The following is a 24,225-nucleotide window of genomic DNA, read 5'->3' on the forward strand; positions in this document are numbered from 1 at the left end:
AGGTAGGTAAACCTGTTCTGCTCTGCTGCGAAACCTGAGCATCACACTTAAGCATCTGGAGGTAAACCGGCGCAAGATCGACCTGGACGCTCATCCCTTGCTTCGTTTCCGTGGTATCCGAAAGTACAAAGCAACCAGGAACTCATCTGCACATGATTATGCATTCATAAATGAACCTCTGTGTGCAGAATCAAATCATCATATAATCCCTCGGATGATAAAATGACTATTCCGCTCTGTGTCGCCCCGACTATACTCCAATTAAGAGCCATTTTCAAACTATTGTCATCCAGCGCCATTTCGATAAACACAGTATAGCACCAGGTGTTTGTTCCAGGAAAAAAGCAAATGGCAACAGCTCGTCTTCCTCACAGCTCTGAGCTCGCACTGCGAGTCCGTAAACAACAACAACAGGCAAGGAGGGGAGGGTGAGAGTGAGAGAGAGAGAGAGAGAGAGAGAGAAGGGGGGGAGAGAGGAAAACAACAAGAACACAGACACAGGCAAGAGAGAAAGAGAACTAGAAAAAAACTGAAATGGCAAGGCAAATGCAGCAGAAAAAAAGAGTAGTTTAAAAGAGGACGCAGCCACATGCAAACTCTCAGATGATCACGTGAGGACATTACCTGGCGGCAGAGTCTGTCCGGGGAGGGTGGGCTGTCCTGGGCCAGGGGGCAGAGAGAGGAGGCCCTGCCTCTGCATGTTGAGCAGGTGCTGCTGCTGCTGCAGTTGCTGCATTTGCAAGAGCTGCTGCTGAAAGACCAGCTGTTGTGCCGCCAACTGCTGCTGCTGCTGCTGTTGCTGTTGCTATAGTGAAAGAGAGAGAGAGAGCTCGACTGAACATATACATGCAAAGCACTTATCACACACATGGATGAGAAAGTGCATTCGGTTATGCATGTGGCCCAAGTGAAACCTTGACGTCTCGTGGTCTTCGCCTCGCCTGCTTGCATGTACTAAGAACTGTGGGTGGGGGGATGGAGCCCCCTCCTTCCGCCATTGATAGTTAATTGTCTTGCATTTCTAATGTCCATTACAGCTTATGGGGCCACAGGGAGGGGGTGACGGAGAGAGGCTGAGAGAGATTTACAGCACCCCCCCCATTCCCTCCAAGCCCTGTTTACAGCCAGTCGAGCCTCTTGCATAAGCTGGCGAGGACAACAACAAAACAACAACAACAGCAGCAGCCGCGGTGGAGGCGAGCCACAGAAAAACAATGCAGCGCTTCACTGATCAAAGCACAGCAACTATGCTTGAAATCTTTCCACCGACAAAAATAAACCTGAAAAATCACTTAAACGTTGATGTTACGAAATAAATTACGAACAAAAAGGATTAGCAAAACTAAAATCACATCCTTCACGGCGAAAAAAACATCTATGTATAAAATTCCTCAACACTATAAAATGTTCTTGAAGACATAAATTGTCCCAACTCGATAATCACATTACAAAATTAAACAGACAGCAAGCTACATTTTCGTATATTGGATCTCATCCATGAAACACCAACCATACAAATTTCTGCGTAAATGGTTTGTAAAACTATTTTCATGTAAACTTTCACATAATATGGACAGAAATAAACATTGATATAATTTATAATACATGTTACATATTATTGTTGGCCTCATTCATTATATACAATAGCAGAACGAATGTGTGTGTTAAATTGTTCGTAAAATCGACGGAGGACATTTCATGAAACAGGCCCAACATTAAATTTTGTTGTGCTGGTTCGCAATACCATTTTTACGTAAATTGTCATAGGCCTATATGCAAATTCATTCTGTTAGTGATTCATGAATGAGGCCCAACGTTTGTATAATTTTGCATGTGATGGAACGACAAGGCGCCGTTCTTTAGTCTTTGCTGTTCGGAAATGTAAAGTAGTGTAGTTGTTGCATTTCCATGTTGTACAGACTCAATTTATTAGCTGTTTTTAAGGAGGTCTGGCTTAAAAATGACTGAAGTTTGCTTCTGTGGACAAAGTCTCCAGAGGTCCATTAGCAAACTGAGAGCTAGTTTCTGCTGAGACCCTGTTAGCTTGAGCTCTCTCTCTCTCTCCCATCCCCTTTCCCTTTCCTCTTCTCCTGTCAGAATACATTACGACCTACTCAGTGACAAGAAAGCAAAGACCCCCATTACAGGAGGAAAGTTAAACTTCCAATTTTTGCTAGGAATTACACTAGCGGTAGGACTGAGCAGACTCCAGAGGAAGACCTTCAGTCAAGAACGGTGAGGAAGACCTCACTCTCTTAGTTTAGGGATGAGAGAGCGAGAGAAAGAGAGGCAAAACTTGTGATGCGCTCACTGGAAAACAGACTGCATAATGGAGTGAGCCTTGCGGATTGGCCCCGCCGTCTCGTGAGAAATAAGGGAGCAATTTCTATTCCATATTTGATGGCTGGGGCCTGAAAAAAATCTATTCGCAAATCCAAACAGAAACAAAGCCTCCGGGAGGTCAGTCCTGCTTTCTGTAGGCCCTGCATAATGGCTTGCTTGAAGAGAGACAATGGTAGAAGGTGCTCGTTGAAGAGACTGCTGGGGGCGGGGGACGTTTCCCGTCCACGATACCTAGCTGATCAATTTAACTGCTTCCACACGTTTTGTTTGGATTGCCGCCCCCCTCTCAGACGCGCCTCGCTTTTTGATGCCTGCGTGTCAGCAACCTTCTCTCTCAGTCTCCTTCTGTCTGTCTGTCAGACGGATCCGCAGTCTGACTGTCAGTTTGATTTATGAGCTCGCTGCGGTCGAACTTTTCTGCTCGTCGGCCCAAACCCGCTGCGGTGGTTCATTAACGAACAGACCCCGTGCGGTACACTAAAACGGGCACTTTAGCGTCAGCGTAACTCCGAATTGCCGTCAAGGACAGAGTTGAGACACCTGACAACGTTGTCTGCCTAATTTTACCACTTCATTCGGTAGCATTCAGAAGTTTCCTCTGTGGTAATTTTTTTTTCTCTCTTGTAATGACAGCACAGACTGATTTACAAGTCACTCGTGGTTGGCGAACGTGGAGGAAACCTTTACTTTGCGTCATGCATGTGTGTGTTGGTGTGTGATTTGTACCTCTTTCACTTGTTTGCCTGGGTGCTGTTGCTGTAAAAGCTGTAGATGGAGTTGTTCCTGTTGTTTCTTATAAAACTCCTGCAGATGTTGCTGTGGAAAGACATAGACCATTACAATGTGTGGGAAGAAACAAACCGGTACATATGCTTAGAGCAAATGTGCTAACCGCTAGGCTATATTTACGACAAAAAACAGTTGCAGTATATACTGCTCTTCTGCTTATTTCCTTTTCCTCAAGAAGGTTGTCATAAGAATGCTTGCGCTAACGAGTGCGGTTAGTGTAAATGCTTATATAGACAACGCGCCAATCCCTAGGCTAAAGTTGTTGTATATGGCTTGAAAATATATCTATTTATTAATTTATTTCCTTTTTTCCATTAGGACTGCTCGCACTAACTGATATACACAAAGAGAACATGCATTAACCGCAAGGCTACATCTGTGACAAAACAAAGCAGCTGTTGTATATGGCTTGAAAATGTATCTATTACTTATTTCCCTTTTCCCACACAAGCGTGGCCATACCTCAAAGCAGAGCTACAACAGAACAAACAGATTCGTAGCCAACTCCAGGCTCCTGAGGCTGCAAACTTGCCTGGATGTGCTTCTGCATGTCACATCATAAATAACGTCTCTCTCTGGTCGGGACAAAGAGACCAGCACTTCCCCTCATCATGCATCTCCATACGGACTTTTATGCGGCTGCACATTACCGCTGGAGGAACAATTAATCTTATTGCCTATATATTTTTTCCCTCTCTGATGCCTTGACAGGCAGTGAAATTCTAAATGAATGTGAAGCACTCAAAGGAGAGGATTCATCATTGTGAATTAATGCATTTAGCACACTTCTACTCTTCTTCTCAGAGAGCTGTCCTCATCGCCAGAACACAGGAGCCGAGCTCTCCCAACTCGTTCAGCGGGAGACGTCTACAGTACACTTGTCACCGTTTATACAGACCTAATTATAATCAAGGCTAACTGAGTTAATGGAGATGTTTTTAATGAAGAGCTCACTCTGAGAGATTTTAAAATCACTTCTGAAGATATAATCTACTCTTGACAGTTGTTAGCCTGCATGCTACGACACCACATGGCGCTCATGCAGACAATGCAATTTTGAGTTGGTTTTTGTTCTAAACTCCCCTTTTTTCTCATTATTTCATGTCTTCACTGTATTTCCCCTGTTTAATATTGGTTTCCTGGTCTTAGCTGGTTAAAGATAGTCTCCCAGCCTGGCCAAGCTGGTTTTTAGCTAGGTTAGCTGAGCTAGTGTTTATAACCAGTCTGGTAAGGCAGGGGAACCAGCTAGCTAGCAAAGTCGTTGTTGATAAAAGTCACAATAAGACCCTTGGTACATACTTAGAGAGACATACAAGGCAGAGACAGAGTTCAAATGTCTACTGTAACTACGTTAGCTAACATGTTGACAGTTAAACTAACTTTGACAAACTTGCTCAGACTGTATTCACTGTAGAAGAAGACGCTAGTTTACTCTAATGCTCATTATATCAGCCATTGCTGCAACACTAAAAGTGCAACGCATTATGCTCTCACACATTAAGAAACCAAACAACATCTGAAATCACGCTTGTGTTGTTCAAAGCATTCAAGTCCACGTACAGCTAACTCTGACTAGCTTGTTTCTGTGCTCCATTTGTCCCCTAAAGACGTCCCCACTGAAAACAACTAATTACACGCCTGTCCGTATTTGTTTCTCTGATCTAACTATGTCAAGGACAGACGAGAGCAAGGAAGGATCTGTATGCTACCATTTCAAAACACGAGTGTGTACGGGACAGTGAGTGAGAGGGTGTTTATGCGTGTTCACCTGCTGAAGCATGACTGCCTGTTGTTGTTGTAGGAGGGCTTGGAGCTGCTGGGGGGACAGGACCTGCTGTTGAAGGATCTGCTGCATCTGTTGGGGTGTGATCACCTGTGGACTCATCATTGCCACAGATACTGGCACCTGAGAGAGAGAGAGAAAGAGACGTAGAGAATGTCACATTAACCATGTCACATAAAAACTCTTCAACTGTAAAGTCAGGAGCTTCTACTCGAACTCTCTGGAAATGGTGCGAGTGCAGTATATGTAATCATTTGGCAGTGCATGTGTACTTTCTTACTCTGTCAGCTACTCCCAATGGGAAAAGCACTGCGCTTTAAATAGAGGAGGACCTTAATTAGCTGAACCCTTCAACTCCCTCAGGCGATTTCTAGTGCTACAACACACAAGGCAAGCAGAAAGACGCACATCCAGAGCCGACTGTGGGCCGTAAGCGGACACATGGCCTGTTGAGGAGTAACTGAGCTAAGTAGCATGAATTCAGGCTGCCGTGGGTTTGAAGCTTTGAAAAGTCTGCAAGAAACTCCTGATTGAAGCTGAGCCGCTGTGAAGTATTCTGTTTTACAGAGGTGAGAGGAATTACCAGTTGCCTCTCGCTGCGCATTGAAGTTTCCAAGTTGCACGCTTGGAAGAAAGCAGCCAGAGGCACAAGTCTTCCACGAGATGTCATTTTTAAAAATTCATGTCATTTTTTAAATGATAAGAATCATTAAAATGCCAGCTGTCAAACTGTGTGAGAGAACTTTTGGGGCTAAAAAAACAAAACAAAGAAAATATTTTCGCAGCCCGGCAATATAGAAAGCGAGCAGGTTTTCTGGATACACGTAACATTTACATTAATGTGACTCAATTCTTCGCTTGTGCCTAAACCTGAACAATGAACAGAATAAAAATAATTGCTTTTTTAAGAACAATTTTCCCCTTCTTCTTTTCCTGGACGCTGCACCTGTCTACAACTGACTCTACAGGGCACTCTTTGTACTTTATGAAGCATGCAGCACGTTGCATCGTCCAACAGAGCAGCTTCGACAGATGCTGTCTATCATCAAGACAGCCGGGCCTTCGGCGTCATGACAGGCAAACATCTCTATTGTTGTGGTTTTTGAGCTTGAGAAAAAGACGTGAGGCTCCATTAGACGTAGTGAGGAGTCCGAGCCGCTCCTCGCGCCGGCTAATCAAGACCGCTTGATTGCTTTCCGTACGTCTGAGCTCTCAGGGCCTTGACACGTCCTTGTTTTAGTCTCCTGGCTCGGCCCAGCTCAGGTTCCCCTCTTTGATTAGCAGAGACATTTGCATGGTCACTACACATTTTTCATTTTAGAAGTCATTATGCATTAGCGCTCCTGAGCGCCGAGCTTGACTAATCCTGATGAACTGAGTAGCGGAGCTGAAGGTCACACTCCATCCCCACTCATATTCATATTCAAACAAATCCAAGCACCGTTCTTCATTAGACTGGCCCCAAAACTCAACGAGCACCACCACGGAGGGAAGCGCACACACAAATACACTTTCTTTCTTTCTGTCTGTCTGTCTCTCTTTGGGGAGAAAAGGTGTGACGAGGAAGGAGGTGGCAGAAGAAGAAAAAAAACCAAAGGAACAGAGCAACAAAGTCACAAATTAAACAGCTGCATGTAATTATGCAAATGTATGCTTACACCTTCAATGTTATTAAACCTTAAGACACATTTGTGATGTGTAATTACCCCCAGGTTCAGCCAGGGTTCTGCGCCGGCCTAAATGACAATATAAAGACCAAAGCATGAAAATACAAGAAGAGATGTTCTCATTACACCCATTATTTGTATATTTAAATGAGCTATGGACCGAATAACGAACGATCACCTCATCTGCACCGCGGGCAGCGAATTCATACAATAAACATGTCAATTTCAGAACAATTCACGAAAGTTTATTTATCGACCACAGCTAACTGTGTGCAATCCCGAAGTAGCATTTTCAGAAATAAAATGAAATCAGGATATGGCCCTCAGCCTCTCATTAGCTTTTTAGCAGATCAACAGATGATACGCATCTTCATTTCATTGCTTTTCCAAACAAAAAAAAACGAGACAAAGTTGAAGTTTTGGCCCACTCACTTCCGAATCGCACACAATGCTAATTCCAGCATTTAACGCCGGCGTTTTCTGCATGATATATCAGAGCTTGAAAGATGAAAGCAGATAAGTAATTGCTCTCCTGGTTCTTATTCTTCACTGACAACCCATAAATTTAATTTTACACACACGTTCATTTACATTTTCGAGTATATGACATGATAATTGGCGGAATATAACACCTCCATTCCGTGGGATTCTGCGGGGGGCGATGATTGACAAGCCGGGTGAATTGAAAGGAACAGAGGCTGAATTGCTTCTCCCCGAAATGATTCCACCAAGACGGGGCATAATTAATGAGCGTTTGCCAAAGGGTCGAGCCGTAAACAGTCGCAGACAATGGGTCTTTCCCTTGCAGGATGCCAGATGAAGAATATGACTGCTAGAGGCAACGATGCAACGCAACGAGTGCAAGGAAACTTCACTGATAATGGCATTCTTCACAAATCAAAGCATCAACTTCAATCATCTGCAACTTGCCGTGAGATAATTTACTTAGAGACCAACAGCTGACATCTCTTTTTCTCATTCTCGTTTTAACAACAAGCACGTCTAAAAATGACAATCCGTGAAGCTTTGATTTCTATTGGAAAACTACAAATAAAAGCTGATCTCCATTGACCTGCTCTTTAGATCCACGAGGCGGAGCGCCTAAGAGAGAGTAGAACAAATAGCTTTAAATTGGTCAGTGATGAGAAAACATCAGTGGCCCTCCTGAAGAACGAGCAGATCATTACAGGGCTCTCGCTATGCTGAAACAGGTCTCGACAAGAGAAAGGTCAACTTCACATCATAAGAACGAAGAGACATGCGCCTACCTGCATCACCTAAAAAAAAACATCAAATGTCCCATTGGTGCACTCCAAAAACAACATATGAGAGAACGGTGTTAAATAGCCATAAAGTTATTGAATTCTCTATATATGCACTATTTTTTGTTTCTAGACACATAAGAATGGGCTGAATCATGGGGCAGTCAGAGGTACTGTTCAGATAAACAAAACGAGAAATGGGGGAGTGCGATGGCAATTACTTTAGCAGAAAGCGACAACATGTTAATTAGGCGGTAAAACCTGTTTAAGTTGGAAAAAGTCACGGTCCCACCAATTAATCTCATGGAACAGGGCTTTTCCTGAACTTCGTAAAGGATCCTGACCTTTCCACTTAGGTAAAGACAGCATTGCTAATTCAGTCAATAATTAATGGCTCCGCAGTCAAGGGCTTTTTTTGATGGAGCTGTTTTACTAGGGGACCAAATACGCACACTCATGGTTTCAAGAGCCATTGACAACATAAACAAACACATACTGTAGTTTACACTAATCTAAACCTGAAACACGCTAACATGCATACACACTTACGCAGTGATCGTTTGGATTAGAAGATCAATGCGGACGCTCCTTGAGATCGGAGTTAAGTAGATTATAGGAACGTTTTCCCAAAATCAATTTATTTTACAGTTCAGCAAAACAGTATGGAAAGTGTAATGCGCTTCAAATGATGATAGAGTGGATGTGGCCTCTGTTCGAGGGGATACAGTGAACAATCCGCACAGATTTATCACCATGTAGATAACCACACTTTCATTTCTGTCAATGCTGGAGAGATCAAATGCTTCCCAAAGGGAATTACGAGAGGAAGAGCTGAAATCATGCAACAGAACTGATGTTTCTTGTTTTACTTCTCAATTTTTCTTTTATAACATATGTAATGTAATTATTATAATATAAAAAAATAATAATAATAATTGTATACCATTTTTTGCAGACCATCCTGCCTCAACCAACCAAATGCGATCTTCAGGAGTTTGTAAGATAAGACTGAAGTCTACATGAGTCTGGAAGTTGTCTTTCTTTGTTTTCCTCAAATTTGTTTCTCGCCGTATCTAAAGCGGAGCATCGCGTGGCATTTACAGGGAAATCTGTCTCTCTCGCTCACTCTGTATCGGCCCCCCTCCTCTTCTCTCTCTTGAAAGCTTTGTGATGTCGCAGGTAATAGGGAGTCTGTTGGATCGCTCTCCTCGTCAAGTGACACGCAGTAAATTACACAAGCTTCAAGCAGCTCGCTGAATTATAGTTCATCACTTGGAAAGACTTCCCAGCACAGGGCTACACGTATCAGATCTGCCAGTTAGGATCCAATTAACACCCTGGCCAGAGTAATCAGACTGCATGTGTAAGGGCTGCTGGAACTGGTTTATTACTCTCATGCATCTTCTGTCAGAAGGTACAGTTGTTGCTTCTACATCAAAGCTGTGCCATGCCACTATTTTTTTTCCCCCTCTCCCACCGTTCCACCGGTTCTTGCCTAAGGGTTATGCTTCGACTTCCTTTGCATCGCAATGTGAGTCCCTGCAAACCAAATCCCTTGCAATTTGCACATGCTGCCCACTAGTAAAGTACTGTGGGTTTTCCTGGTTATCAGAAAACTGTGAATGTTTTCCCCCTGCCTCCTTTGTTTTGGAGCGGCCAAAGTTTTTTGTTTTTGTTGACAAGGGTTGTGCAAAACTCAGAATTGAGGAATTGGCTCCCCTTTCAGTTTATGAATTGGAAGTTGAACTGAATTGGCCACACACCTCAATGCACAGAAAGTTCACATTTCCAACTATGAGGTCTATAAACCTTCAAATTTCAAAGTTTTTCTTGCCAAACTTTGCTAAGTCAGCAAAAGTTCTGTATTTGAATTCTACTTTCTCACATTCACAATTCAAACTGCAACTTCAATTCCAATTCAATTAAAATTCAGCAACTGAACTGGAATTGAAAAGGCATTCCAAATTCTCTGTACTGTTGGGCGAACGCTGTTAATAATCAATGTTAATATGAGTCCCCCTTTTGTAAATTCCGCTGGCTTTGTGCACGGTTCCAGTTGGCGGTCTGAGTAGATGAATTTTAAGGAACATGGCGCAGGAGTCTGACGCTCAGATGAGCTGTGCGTCGCTGACCTTTAAATCGGCGACACTCAGAGGATGGCTCACTGCTCAGGATGTGATTGGGTTGAGCTATCTCGTGCTTCTCTCTAGTGTTGGAATGCGCGCGGGCAACGAGCCGATCAGCCTTCCTTCCCAAACGCAGGATTGAGGAAGCCTCCGGAAGGATGCATGGTTGTGAAAAAGTTACATTAGCAGAGCGTGCTGGTTTAAAACGAACAAAAAAGGTCAGCATATTGGCCGCCTGTTCCTGTCATGGGCAAACGTGACAGAAACTTAGAGTGTTTGTGCCATAGTCCCATGCTAGTCAGCTGAAATTGCTTTGTTTGGTTGTTTCACCTTGTTAATGCTGGGATATCACTCTCTGAGCCCACACCGCCAACAGGTCAGAGGTCAACTCTACCTCTTCAAACACCTTTCTGACACCTAGATGGCTGTATTATATCATCACAACAGCCCGATGTCACACGCCCACATGCCTCTGTTTGTTCAGCATCCTCCTGTTAGCTTCAAACCACTGTTTCGTCAGTATTCAGTATCGCTAACATGTGTTTTCACACTGTTAAATGCCCATCCTGCCATCAGGACGAGACGCCTGGGCGGCACATGGAGCCAAACAAACAAACCGGCATGTAGCTTATAGTTGAAGAATGGCAGCTGGGCTGATTGGTATGGCAGGAGACACAATTGCCAGTCGCGTAAGCTTTCTGTAATCCCCCTTCCCTTTCGTCCTCTCGCTTTTTATTTGTGTTTTAAATGTCAGTGTATAAAACGCACAGGAGATATTGCCACTCGGAGGGAGAGACGCTACGACGCGAGAGGACTGTTGTGTGCCTTGGGAAATCCTTGTAAGCAGCATGGAGAAGGCACAAGGATTTACGGGGAAGAAATAGGTGTTTATTGACTTCTCCTCTGGGCTTACGGGGTAATAATAGACCTGTCACATTACGCAAATGTGGAAAAGCGGCTTCTGAGCGCGTCAAAAGCGTGAGATGAGACGCTGGATAGAATTAGTCAGCCGACAGGCTTTAGACACTAATACAAGTAATTAAAACCGTGAGCTCCAGCACTTAGATGCTCGTGCGGTAAATAATTTATACGCCATGATCTATGGATCACTTTCCCTGCCTTTCCTGGACAAGGAAAGGGGCGGATTCATCAGTGTCAGGGAACGAGCAGACGTTTACTTTTTCATGTAAATAAGTCATTTTTCAAAATGCTTGTAACTTGGCATGTCTAAGTACACGCAACACAATCTGAATCAAGTTACCGCAAGCATATAGAGGTCAAAAAGAACAGATATTTGAAGGTATAGTCCATGTTTAGTAAGATCAAGATTTGTGGCATAATGTATTGATGTATGTAGATTAATATAAAACATAATTAAGACTCATCATTCTTTTTGAGAAAAAAAGCTAGACTCTGGATTACAGTGAGACATTTACAGTGAGGAAATGAATGTGGCCAATCTGTAATCATGTAAATAGTACCGTTCAAGAAACATGTTAACATGATTTTAATGTGAAAAATATCTTTCTAACCTGTGTAAAGTTGTTCAATTTTACAACTGCATTGCGATAACTGCGTATCTGCACCCTAAAATGACTGTAAAAATGATGATTTAAAAAACTTTAAAAAAGTTTAACAGGAGAATTAATGCAAGTCTGCTTCAAAAATTGGCCCCATGGACTTCAATTGTACATATCTCTGTTTTTTTTTCATAGAAAAGTAAGGACGAGTAAAAATAATTTGTTGTTGTAATGAGCATGCTGTTGATTAAGCTTAATTTGTATCGAACACAAAATATTCCTTTAAATATTGTTTTTGGGAAGCAAAGAATTACTAGAGCGATTAAAACAGCACCAAACAAGTTAATAAAGTAAAGGATCGACAGCATTGATTAACTACAGCCGGAAGACAGCACTCAACAAGCCCTGATTCATATTGATTCATATGGCTAACATGAGGCAAGGATGGCATAAGCAAATGTAAATATTCAATATTTACCATCCTCTGGTGTTATTAGAGTCAGGGGCTCGGTCATGGGCCACCAGTTATCACAGACCTTCCTCATCCAATATCACTCGGCTTGCTCTGGAAGTATCGCACGGCAATTTGCAGTCACGCTGTGTGCCGGGAATCCATTCTCTGAGTATACAGACGGCTGCGAAACTACAACAGATACACGAAAGCGCATCCACCTAGGCTTTGTTTTACAACTAATATCTTTGCACAGAAGGGGAAAAATAATAAAACACAAGGAAAAACTTTGATTTCCCAAATACAAAAGTCATATTTGCACGGACCGGCCTGAATATATTAAAAGCGAAAAGCGCCAAATCTTCAACTTACGCATAATTAGACACACAAGGGTGTGACTCTTGGAGAAGGTGTCGTCATTGTTATACTCTGTGAAAATATTAACGATGAGGGTTAGCGCCAATTTTCCCTTCCTTTAATTAAATGCACGGGGTACTAATGAGGTAAACCACCACTAGCTGATAGCGCTTATTAGCAGGGAGGAGGGCAAGCTCTCTCTCGCACTTCATTTAAACCTAAAAATATGGAGCCTGGCAGATGTCAAGCGCTTACATAATTCGAGGCGGCGCATTTGTATTGTGGGGATGTGAGAGAAATAACACATCGACAGTCAGCGGGTAAGTAAACAGGTCTGGTAATAGGGGATGCGACGTGCGCGATGCCGCTGTGACCTTTACCAAATCACTGACAATAGCGATGCGGCACAGCTGGAATCAATAATGGCAAATTATCTTGGAGGGGTACAAATGACAGCTAGTTAGGATATGCAATGCTACAGGAAGCCAGGAAGACTTGCTAGTTGCCATTGCATTGTAAATTATCCAATAGAAGGTTTCCAAAAGCCTTTTATTCTTCGTCAACCATGAAATTCATTACGCTGATAAACACAAAAATGAACTTGACTTTCACCATGTACAACTCTGGGTTACAGTGGAAGTGAATGGGGTCAATCCATAAACGAAACAATACTCACTGGTTCAATAGTATCGCCACAAGAGGTGAACATGATTTAAACATACACATTTCTGTGTAAAGTTATATCAAATTTCACTTGTCTAAAATAATTTAAACAGCTTGGATTTTCTGCTTTTAATTCCTTTAAAAAAATTGGCGTAATTCCTTTCTATAGTAAATACCTCACCGCAATTGATGGCACAAGTCTTTTTTTTTGTGGTAATCAACATTATGCCACAAATGCTGTCAAATGTGCTGCTGTCAGGTATTGAACCTGAATATTCTTTTAATATGTCAACGTCTTTTGTCACAGCAGAGATTTCAAGGTTTGCTCAACAGAGGTGGTGAGGTAATGTAGCTGTAGACAACAGAAAGGTTTCAGGTGTGAGGTATTTTGTTTGGTTTCTTTTGGAGAAGGCCTGACAGGTTGAAATTTTACTGACAGCTCCAGAATTGCTTTGCCAAATCAAACAGAGTAGCTGGAACAGAGGAAATCTTTTCCAGAGCGCCATGTATTATGGATGGACTTAAGAGATTAGCGAGGAACTGCTCACCTGCAACGGACGCTGTTTGTCGTTGTTCTTTGGAGATTTCAGGCCACTGCCTGGTTGCTGTAGGAGTAATTGCCTTGCTGCTTGTAGGGCCTGAAAAGAAAAGAAAAGAAAAAGAGAGACAAAAAATTAGTTTTTTTCCCCGCAACCTTTTCCCTCCCCTTCGGCACACTCAAATATCAAACACTATGAAAGGTGACATCAACCCGGCGCATTCCATCCACTACACTATTCATTGTTGTTGATGAGCCATGAAGCGTCTCTCAGATATACATTTTTCATGATAATCCACAAAGCCGTGATGAAAGATAAATACAGTTTGTCTAGCACCTCTGAAGAGCACGAGGGGAAAAAAACACACACACACACACACACACACACACACACACACACACACACACACACACACACACACACACACACACACACACACACACACACACACACACACACACACACACACACACACACACACACACACACACACACACACACACACACACACACACACACACACACACACACACACACACACACACAGAGAGTGTCAGTGGTATTGACCTGTCTAGTGTGTGCTCAGCTGAAATACCCACTTCTCTGCAAATTACCGGCTCATTTGCATATTCATAATATCAATTTGAAGTAGAGGCAGGCGATGTGAAGTGTTCCTAGAAGCTGTAATTAAAGTTGACAAAATCAACATCAGATTACCTCAGGAGTGAATTAACAAGGAGCTGAGCATTAGCCGGGCCCCTGAGCACAGGGGTGACGCCGGCCCTTCTCTTCCAAATCACTCCAAATATCTACTTCTCCAATGTCATATAACAATACAAGAATACTGGGTTGCTAAGGCAAGCGTCCCTATTGTTCATACTTAGCGTTAGGGGTTTGTTCAAATCTTTTAACCCTAAGTATTCAACCTTGGGACGTAACTAGTTTGTGCTACAGACATGAATGATAGGTCAAATTGCGCTATATGCCATATAGATGAAAAAAAATTGTACAGATTTACATTGTATGAGTGACTCAAGTCCCAACTCTAAACTCCTTAGAAATGTTCTAGCCACCCACCTCACCATATCTCACCTTAGCAATGAACCATCACTTAGGGCATAACCACCACATCTCCAAATCCCCTATAAATACCCCAGCAATCACCTTCAACTTTTGCATAGGCAACCATTTTTTTTTTTCTTGAGAAAATGTAAAAACTTTTTTTTTTTTTTTTTACATGTTACAGTATACAGGTATGTGTGTCACACTGATTCCAGGTATGTTGAAATGATGTACCTTACAATGTTCCTCATGTATCTACAGGAATACCGATACACACGTTCAAAGGCAAGCGACTCTTTCCAGACTTCCTGGAGCTGCATGTCGAACCGGAGACAGAAGTGAACAACACCTCTGTGAACACAGTTGCAGACGGCCTCAGTGCCCCGACACACGGAGAAAGCAACAAAATAAATAAAGCAATACAAACAACACAATAACTTCACAGGTGTTTCATCTGTCGGGGAAGAGGAGAGCGAAGGTCGAGGGGTGCGATGAAGGAAAAAAAAACCCCTTCAGATAAAGAGTGACACTTCTTCCAGCAGAATCAAGGGCTTGCTTTATTTCCTGGTGCTTGCCAGTATCCATGACAACAGCTGCCTTGACAGGATGTGCATATGGCACTTCTCTGCCAGCTGGTGAGAACAATGTTTGAACTAGTACATTGAGATGCTGAGCAAACAGGGGGAGAGAAGGGGAGAGAGAGAGGTAAGGGAGAAAGGAAGAGAGGGAGAGAGAGAGATGGGGGAAAAGTTGCCACGTCTTAACCCGCTGGGAAGACAGCCATCCCCCTGATCAATTATGAAGAGACAGGGCGAGGAGCTGCAACTGTCTGTCTGGCTGTGCGGTGAGGAGCCAGGCTCTCCGAGCTCCTGGTAAACAAACACAACACAGTGGCGCTGGGTCCTAACAGCATCGATCTGTCTCCTCTGATGCACACACACACACACACACACACACACACACACACAGTCGTTGTCTGATACTTCAGGGGACACCAGGATGTGGAGAAGAGCTGGACTACTTCAGATCAGTTCCCTGCCCTGTCCTGTCCTGTCTTTGAATGAAGCAAACAGACAACAACAAATGCAACGAGGACAGCCAGAGTCTTAAGCTTTGAATGTGGCATACTTGTTTAACTGGATGCGTTTTGGGAAAAACTCAAGGTTGAACTAATCAAGTCACATCCGAAGTTGGGAAGTTTGCAACAAGCGAGTTTCTGCACTTCATTGTGCCTTATTTTTCCATTCTAAACGATGCATTTATCGATTAGTTATGGTACTTTCGGATGCATGAGTGGGTTATAAGTACCCTCGCCAAGTCATTATCAGTTGGGCCGCGTGGATGAGATTGTAAATTGCGGGAGATTTCACGCCCATCCAAGCGGTGATTGTGATTGTGTGGCTTTAGTGGTCGGCTAATGGCTTTAGCACAACAATTAACAGGAGGAAATGTTTATCCGCGCTCCGATCGATACACTGTCCTCTGATGAATAAAAGGACAAAGTCAAAGAAGTCATTCAATACATGTTAGAGGTCAGGAGAGTGGCGCTTCCTACAGCACACGGAAGGAGACGTTTAATGGCTTTTCCAATACGAACATGAACGCTGGGAAGGTGGGGGAATGTAATCTAGGCCACTTTTTATATTAGAGAGACACTTGTTTCGACAGTTAAAGGGATAGCTCACTCAAAATTATATGGACATATGACTTCTGTAATGGTACTTTTTCTTTCATTCTGGAGCCTCTGTCCTCATTCTCATTCATTACATGGAAGACAGACCAGGAAAAATTCTCCTTTTGTGTTTTACGAATGAAAGAAAGTAATAAAGGTTTGAAATAATGGGTGAGGGTGAGTAAATGATGACAGAACTTTCACTTTTTGCCTGAATATTTCCAGCTGAATTTTTCTGTCCTGCAATACTGCATAAACATTCCTTATTAGTGACAACACCGGACTATATTACTATATAAGCAACAATGCAACAAAAAGGCATATTAGGTGCTTTCCAGATTCAACAAAAGCCAAGCAGCCACTGAAGTTTTGCTGGACGTCTAGAAGCAGCTTGCTTTGCTTTTCTTGGTCCTATAAGTTTTGTTGCTGTGCAGAAGAAATGCAGGCTGTCATCCATTAATGCACACATTGTATAAACAGCACAATGCATCACATTCCTCAGAGCTAGGAGCTCAAGGAGAACCTGGGCTGGAGCGTAAATAACAAGGCACTCAGGAACATATTTGATGTTGATATCTATCTCTAAGGACTAGGGGGGAACAGAAAGAAACAAACTTGCACATTCAGTACAATGAAGCGCACACGGAAGACGCGCACATGATTGCGAGGGCTTCGCAATTCTTATGAAAATACGATTCGGCCCAATTGGATCAGCCGTAATTGGTTTCAGATAGCGAGGTCGAGGGGGAAAGGCGATACCGGTAACTGTTATACCAAGCGGAGGGGAGAAACACGAATGTTTACACAGGCGTTCCTCAGCTTCGTTAATAGCCAAGTAGAGATCACCGAAGAGAAAAAGAGACAGGCGAAAGAAACATATGTCAGCTCTCTCACCCCTTTCACCAGGCAGTCTGTGTTTAGACTTAACACAGGGGTAATGAGGAATACATTGCAACGTTCCCAGCGCTAAAACAAGCATGAAAAGCATTAGCAGCCAGTCGCAGCTTGGCACATCATTACAAACGCATCCTCGTTCCCCAGGATCAGCATTTAAACCAAGCTTTTAGAGTCGATTTGGCTTCTGCAACTGTGACCAAACGTATTACAAGACGACACAACAGTGTTACATTGAGAAAAACTAGCTAAAGGAAGTGGATTTGTTTGAGAACGGAAACACGGTGGATTAATCTGGATTTTCGAGAATGCTAGGTACACAATGCTTAGGGATAAACAAGGGTGGGGTGTTTTTGTGCACTTGAGATGTTGTTTTTTTTGGAGACGTGAGACATGAAAACATTTTCCGACCAACTCTAGATTAGAATGCCACACGCGCTCTGAGGGAAGTTTTGTGCACCAGAAGATCTCCGGGCTTGCAGTCGCAGAGGGCACGTCAACCCTTGGCTTATGGAAAACACGCACAACAAGACAGAGATAGAGCGAGAGAGCGAGAGCACAACCCTTATCAAGCCGACAGGAGTCGGCTGCCACGAAAAACAAAGGACAAACAGTTTAAGCTGAACAAACAAACAGAGCTGATTGGCCGGTGGTCTGCGCAGCCTGTGCAAAGATAGGGCCCCACTCTCGACAGCAAAATATTGACACCATATCTGTTATGTAAGTGTGTTTAGGACATAGAGGTCTGATGAGGGGCCAGGCCACTCATGAATAGAAAGCGTCGCTCCAGGCACAGATTTCATAAACAAGACGTGCGCTGAGGACATAACAGCCCCGCAGCGGCCCTGCGTTGGACGGCACGCGCACGTCAGAATGAATGACAGCTGAACACGTTAAAGGTCCATTTGGACACACAACGGCAGTAGGTCAGTCTGTGGACAGTGTACCAACCACTGTTGTGAGGAGGTTGACTGACACAAGGGTGGAACAGACCGCCTTTTATCAAAGGTCATCCATAGCTGTGATCTGTGTTAGCACACCAGTGAACCAAGGCTTATCGAGGTGGCTGGGCGGCCTTGTTGAGATCCAAATACTGAGGTTGCCTTTGGCTCTATGGAGACAAACTGAGTTCAAATTAGTAGCCAAGAAATGTTACATATGCACTGATTTTTGTTTTGATGTGAACACTCCGAGCAACCCCTTTAAAGCGAACCAAACTCAGAATATATCAGATGCCACGTATTAGTGATAATTAGTCATGAATAAAAAATAATATATATATATATTAATGGTGGGCATAGATTAATTTTTTTAATCTATATTAATCTCACTGTAATCTTGGAATTAATCTAATCTTCTGCCGAAGTCATTCAGAATATGTGTGCTCGTAAGTGATCGTTTGTCTTTTTGTAGTTTGAATAATAAATAACTTCTGTCCCTTTAAGACCTGACGCACGCATGGATCCCAAACACTGTTCCTGTGAGTTGGTTACGACTGTGTTTACGTTAAAACACACCAAGATGGGCATTGAGACATTTTTGAGTGTATTTGACCATTAATAAGCTAGGAAAAGGAGCTAATTTTTGCACTTGTATGTCAGAGGCGGCTTTATTACGGTATGTGTGTGTGCGCTTCAGATGCAAGCGCGAAATCTGCGGGAATTAGTAGAATTAACGTTATGTGCAACCCCGCACGAAATTCAGACCGGTCACACCAACACTAACACGCTGTAATGAGGAAAAATCCAGCAGAACACCCGTTCGCCATGTTCAGAGGGTTAACCGGACTGAATGAGAGGAGGCGGGTGCTTGTCAACTCGCTGTCGGTCAGAGAGGAGAGGCGAGCGCAGCTGATATCGATACTGTAGAAAATTAGTATTGCATTGTTTCAGATATTTCAGTATTGATACATATCGAAATATGGATATTTTTGACAACACTAGTAGGCATACACACAGGTTCGAAGACTCGTTCTCTTGCCCCTACAGTGCAATTTGGCTAGGTATACATCCGTGCTAAAATATCAAGGTGAAAATTATCATAGCTTGCGTAGTATAGACCAGGCTCCCAAACCAACTTTGAGAATAGATTAACGGCGATATTTTTTTTAATCGCCCGAAAAGAGTCTCACGTTAACGCAGCATGTTAACGCCGATAACGGCCCACCACTAATATATATATATATATATATATATATATATCAGGGATTTTCCTGGGCCAAAAATGGGCTTCGGTGGTGGTTGACACACACACACACACCCTACCCACGTGATCTGCGAGCGCAATACTGACAATACATTTAAAAAATGCTAGTAATTTTGATCATGTTATTTTGATATCTCGTATTATGTATGATCTCTTACATCGACGTTTGTTTCTTTTGTTACTCATTTTTTACACTATTTAAAGATAATTGTTTTGGTATATAATCATATCATTATTAAAAAGTAGCATTAAAAATTAACAAATAGCCTAACTTTCTGCCATATGCAATTTAATAAAAATTATCAGCTAGCTAATAACAACTTTGTTCTGGTTTCACCTCACTCCAGTCTAAACTAAATGATTGTAAGCTATTTATTTTACTACACATACTGTTGATAATTAAAACTAACTCTTACACCCACTCTTGCTAAATTGTGTAAGCACACTTGTGTTCTCATTTCAGATGCGTTCTGAGTAAATTAATAAACTGATTCGTGAGTTCAGTGTTGGACAGATCAGTTGTTCTAACCAGTCGTTAAAATGATTTGGTTCAAAGGAGTCATTAGGTCGTGAATCGGACATTAGCAGACGCGCTGTGTGTGAATCCTGTCTGTTAGAACATCGTGAAAGATGTCAACGCACAGAAAACACTTCATAACTGAATATAATTTGTTTCCCGTTTATTGAAAGTATGCTTTATGTCCGCTGGTCAGAGAAGAGTCAACATTTTTTGAGCGCAATTCACACCCAGCGGTAATTCTAGGAAAAAATTGTCCGAATGTCCCACGTGCAGCATGGTTTCGGTCTTCCGACCTTTTGATTTGGATTAATATGTGAAATATGAGAAAGAGCTAACACTGATTATTTTGAAGACCCAGAGAGTGCTCTGATCATTCTCTCTGTCACTCAGTCACAAGCGCAGCATCTATTCTACATCACTCATAAATCACAATAACTCATCAAATTAGGCTTTGGCGGGACAAAAAAAACGTTTTGGCAGCCGCCAAAAAATGTTCAATGCAGGAAAAACCCTGTATATATATACACTTACGAAGAAAGTGTAGTGCCTCTCGCAGTTAAAAATGCTTACACTACCTCCGTCACGCCAGTTACGCTTTTTTCGTAAGTTGAATAAGGAAGGCGGTCAGCCGGAAGCTAGATATTTTACTGTATAACGTGTTAAATATGGATATTTTTCTTACAAAAACCCATCGATTCGCTTCAGAAGAACTTTATGAACCCCCCGGAGCCGTATGGATTACTTTTATAATGGATGGACGCACTTTTTTGGGCTTCAAATTTTGGCCTTCCATTCACTGCCATTATAATGCTTGGAAGAGCCAGGACATTTTTTAATATAACTCCGATTGTATTCGTCTGAAAGAAGAGTGTCATATACACCTAGGATGGCTTGAGGGTGAGTAAATCATGGGGTAATTTTCACTTTTGGGCGAACTATCCCTTTAATGGACCAAAATATGATCTAAATCCACTTTTAACACTAGAAACTGTGAATGCAAAGAGAATTTAGTTATTTTTCCACTTGCTTCAAGCCCACTAATTAGTAGAACTACTCACTTTCATTTGGACTTATAATTGAATTATAAATAACATGCATCTTCCTTTGTTCTGTTGCTTGTTTTATTCTTTAACTTTCTTCTTCCATTTCTGGTTTTAACTAAAGGAAAAGTCTGCCTATCCAACATGTGTGTATGTAACAAATAAATGACTTTGACTTGCGAGGTCTGAGTTTAGTTATTTAAAAAGGACTCGAGTGGGAAAACACCCCAAGACACAACATGTCCAGTAAGGATGAGCCGTGTACGCACAGCATCCATTCCAGCAGCAGACACAAATAAAAAATGAAGAGAGGAGAGCGAGTGAGAAAAAGAGGGAGAGATCTCAGTTATTGTGGATACAGACACAGAGTGTTTTTCCTCAGCCAAACGCCATACTTCTCAGACAAGAGAAAAGGATGTGGGAATAATGAGTGTTTTTATGTATGACTCAATAAATCAGCGGTGTGTGCAGCTCGCGGGCCGGTCCGTGGAGACGCTCCTCAGCTGCAGGGCCAAGCGCGAGCTAACCGGCAGAACAATGGGCTTCTGTGAGCTGCGCTCTCTCTTTTTCTCCTTTCATTCCTTCTCCAGCTTTTTCCTCTCAATCTCTCGTACGCGGTTCCCATCTTTCCTTGCTCCGCGCCTCACATCCCCGTCTCCCTCGCTCACTCGCTCGCTTCTTGTTTATTGATTTTCTAGATTAAGGATCCCATGGAGAGGGATTGTAACACACAACCATAAAATTATTTTGGGGTGTGCTTATTTGCCTTCCCCTTGCATCTATTTGGCCTGTGTCTGTAGACAATTATGCTTCCCCAGCCCAGTCTCAGGTGCTAATAATGAAGGACAAATAGAATCATATGTGTAAACTTCCCCGTCTGATGAAAATTTATATTAACTTTCTGCCACTGTAAACACAGAGGCATAGCCCAGCCCTCCCTAGTGAATTTGAGATGAATTCGCTCATTTCTACCCCAGAAAGCCGGGCATTTATGGGAGGGAGAGAGAGAAAACAGAGATCTGCTTCATTGTGTAACCTCACACTTATTTTTTCAAGTGCGAGGAGACAAAACACGAGTCTGTCCGGCCCATCAGGGTTAGTGTGTATGCGCAGACAACAGCGATGTGTGTGTTTGCCCGCGTTGTGTGTGTGTGTGAATGCACAGCCCTTGTTGGGGAAACGGTGCCAGCAATAACAGGCCAAACAGAGTCGGCTTCCACCGTTCGCTGCAACCACAAACATTCATACGCTTCCCGCCTCCTGCAGACATCGTTATGGATGGTTCTCGCAAATCCGCGCCGCACTTTTGCACTGGACCACGTATAATAGTTTACAGTATCGCCAGCAACCTGTGGAGGGAATTAGACGGCAGGGGCCCCGTACTGAAAACAACATCTGTATCCCATAGAAATCCAGCAACACGTACTGAGAAGAGTGAGAGAATTTCCACTCAAATAGATGCTTTTGCAATTAAGACGAAAATCACTATTACTATCGATCATATTTGGAGTGATTTGAACATCCTTAACCCAAGTTAAACATTTGTTATTGATATTTAAAAGAATGAAGCTTGTTGAAGAGAGAGGTCAGTTGAGATCTCTACTTGCGCTCCCAACATTTCAGTTGCCTCAACAAATGTTCTAATATTATAAAATAAAAATGATAAACAAGCTGATAAGTTGAAGCTGGCAAGCAGAATTCATATCCAAATATCACAGAAAACAGAAAAGTTTGCAAATGCATATATACATAATCAAAAAATATGATATGTACATTGGCCAAGGAGACACCCTTATTATTGAACCATGCTATTTCTTGTACTTTGGATAAATTTGTTTTACTGGTCAACAAATGTTGTGGAAAACAAGTCAAATCTAAGGATGAGAATATCCTCATACATTATCTTTCAACCTGAGCCACAAAGAAACCATCTATCAACCCCCTAAAACACACTAGTATCATGGCAGTATGATTTGAGTTCAATTTGGTATCATCTAATCTCATGCTTAAAGATGCTTAAAACGCCATAAAAAGGTATCACAGATTGGAAACAAAGTGCCTCTCCTCTTCTATATCTCTCTGGGAGCTAAGACATTGTTTCTGCACATCTCTGTCTGGTTTCTTTGCTTATGAAATTCGATCCCTCCCTGCTTCTCAACGGCTGGCTTTGGTAGAGCCCTTGCTTTCAACTGCTGTATATCATCTGGGTTTAGATAAGGTGACTCTACTGGGCCTTTTATCTGCCTTCCTTACAAAGCCTCGACCAAGAAAGACGACTGCTTTTCACTTATACCAGCAACACGTGCAAACTAGTGCAGGTCAGCGAATGAAATAAAGGAAGAGGGAGGCGGCGAACGAGTCCCCACTTCCTAGCGTGCGCTCGATGCACTTGGCTTCTTTTTCAAGTGATTATGATCCATCTCTTTTTCGCAGTTCCACGCCGCTGAGCGTCACACGGTCGGAGGAATACCTCTTTATAAATGTTGCATTCAGGGGTGAGAGAGAGCACACTCCACACTTTATTTAGAGTGAGGCCGCAGGAAAAAATAAGGAAAAGAGTAGCACAGCGCTTTTGTCAGAGCGGGCGAATGGACTTGAGCATAGCGTTTGTTGACAAGAACTTATTAAGAGGCTCAGACAGCAGAGTACACAGCTAGAGGCGAACTGTAGACTCTCCGCAGAAGGGGAGAGAGACCAATCTCTCAGTCCCATTGACAAAAGAAGTGTTTGTGCAGGGTGTCAATAGCAATACACAGTTGCAATGAAAAACAAACCACGGTTCTCATGCAGGCACATATGTTCCCTAGGTAGGACATCATTGCAGTCGACTGAGCAGGTAGTAAACTTTAACATTGCGAGTGAATGAGATGATGGTGTGCTTATGGTATCTATTTAAAAAGACCCACATGAGCAGCATTACAGTGAACTAAACCTGGAAAAACCTAATTTTTGAGGATAAATTAAGTAAATAATGGTGTCTCTTTTATTTCTTAAAATGCAAAACATTTTCTTTTAGGTGTATGTTTAGGCTTTAGGGGTAGTCTGTAATAATCACAACTGGCTTCACATAAAAACAAGAGAGGTCGGTAATTGTGTGCGTGTACATATCGCCTGATCCTGGCAGCACTCTGAAAGCCAATATGTCTGAGCATGTGTGTGTGGTCCATGGTGAGCTCTTACACACTGTTACCCAGAAGGTTAAGTGGCCCCTTTGTGACCTTCAACGCAAAGCACAAACCTTTGATTACCGTACAAACAACCAGTAACCACAGACGAAATGTTGTAGAATATGTGGTTTCTACTCCATCTGAAAAAAATACGACTTTATCGCT

The 24,225-nt window shown here is 42.6% G+C and overlaps 1 protein-coding gene across 4 annotated transcripts in view; it reads right to left on the reverse strand.

Annotated features, from left to right (window-relative positions):
- foxp2 (forkhead box P2) overlaps positions 1-24,225 on the reverse strand; it is a 108,733-nt gene that overhangs the window by 23,771 nt on the left and 60,737 nt on the right. For all 4 annotated transcript variants that reach the window (XM_079818188.1, XM_079818186.1, XM_079818185.1 and 1 more), the window contains 4 exons: positions 13,510-13,599; positions 4,901-5,038; positions 3,070-3,159; positions 625-805 (listed from right to left, as the gene is read on the reverse strand). In XM_079818188.1, coding sequence (XP_079674314.1) covers positions 625-805; positions 3,070-3,159; positions 4,901-5,020 — 391 coding nt within the window. In that variant the 5' untranslated portion in view covers positions 5,021-5,038; positions 13,510-13,599. The remainder of the gene's footprint in view (positions 1-624; positions 806-3,069; positions 3,160-4,900; positions 5,039-13,509; positions 13,600-24,225) is intronic.

The sequence above is a fragment of the Gobio gobio genome (assembly GCF_949357685.1).
Source record: "Gobio gobio genome assembly, chromosome: 5".
In the NCBI taxonomy this organism is placed as follows: domain Eukaryota; kingdom Metazoa; phylum Chordata; class Actinopteri; order Cypriniformes; family Gobionidae; genus Gobio; species Gobio gobio.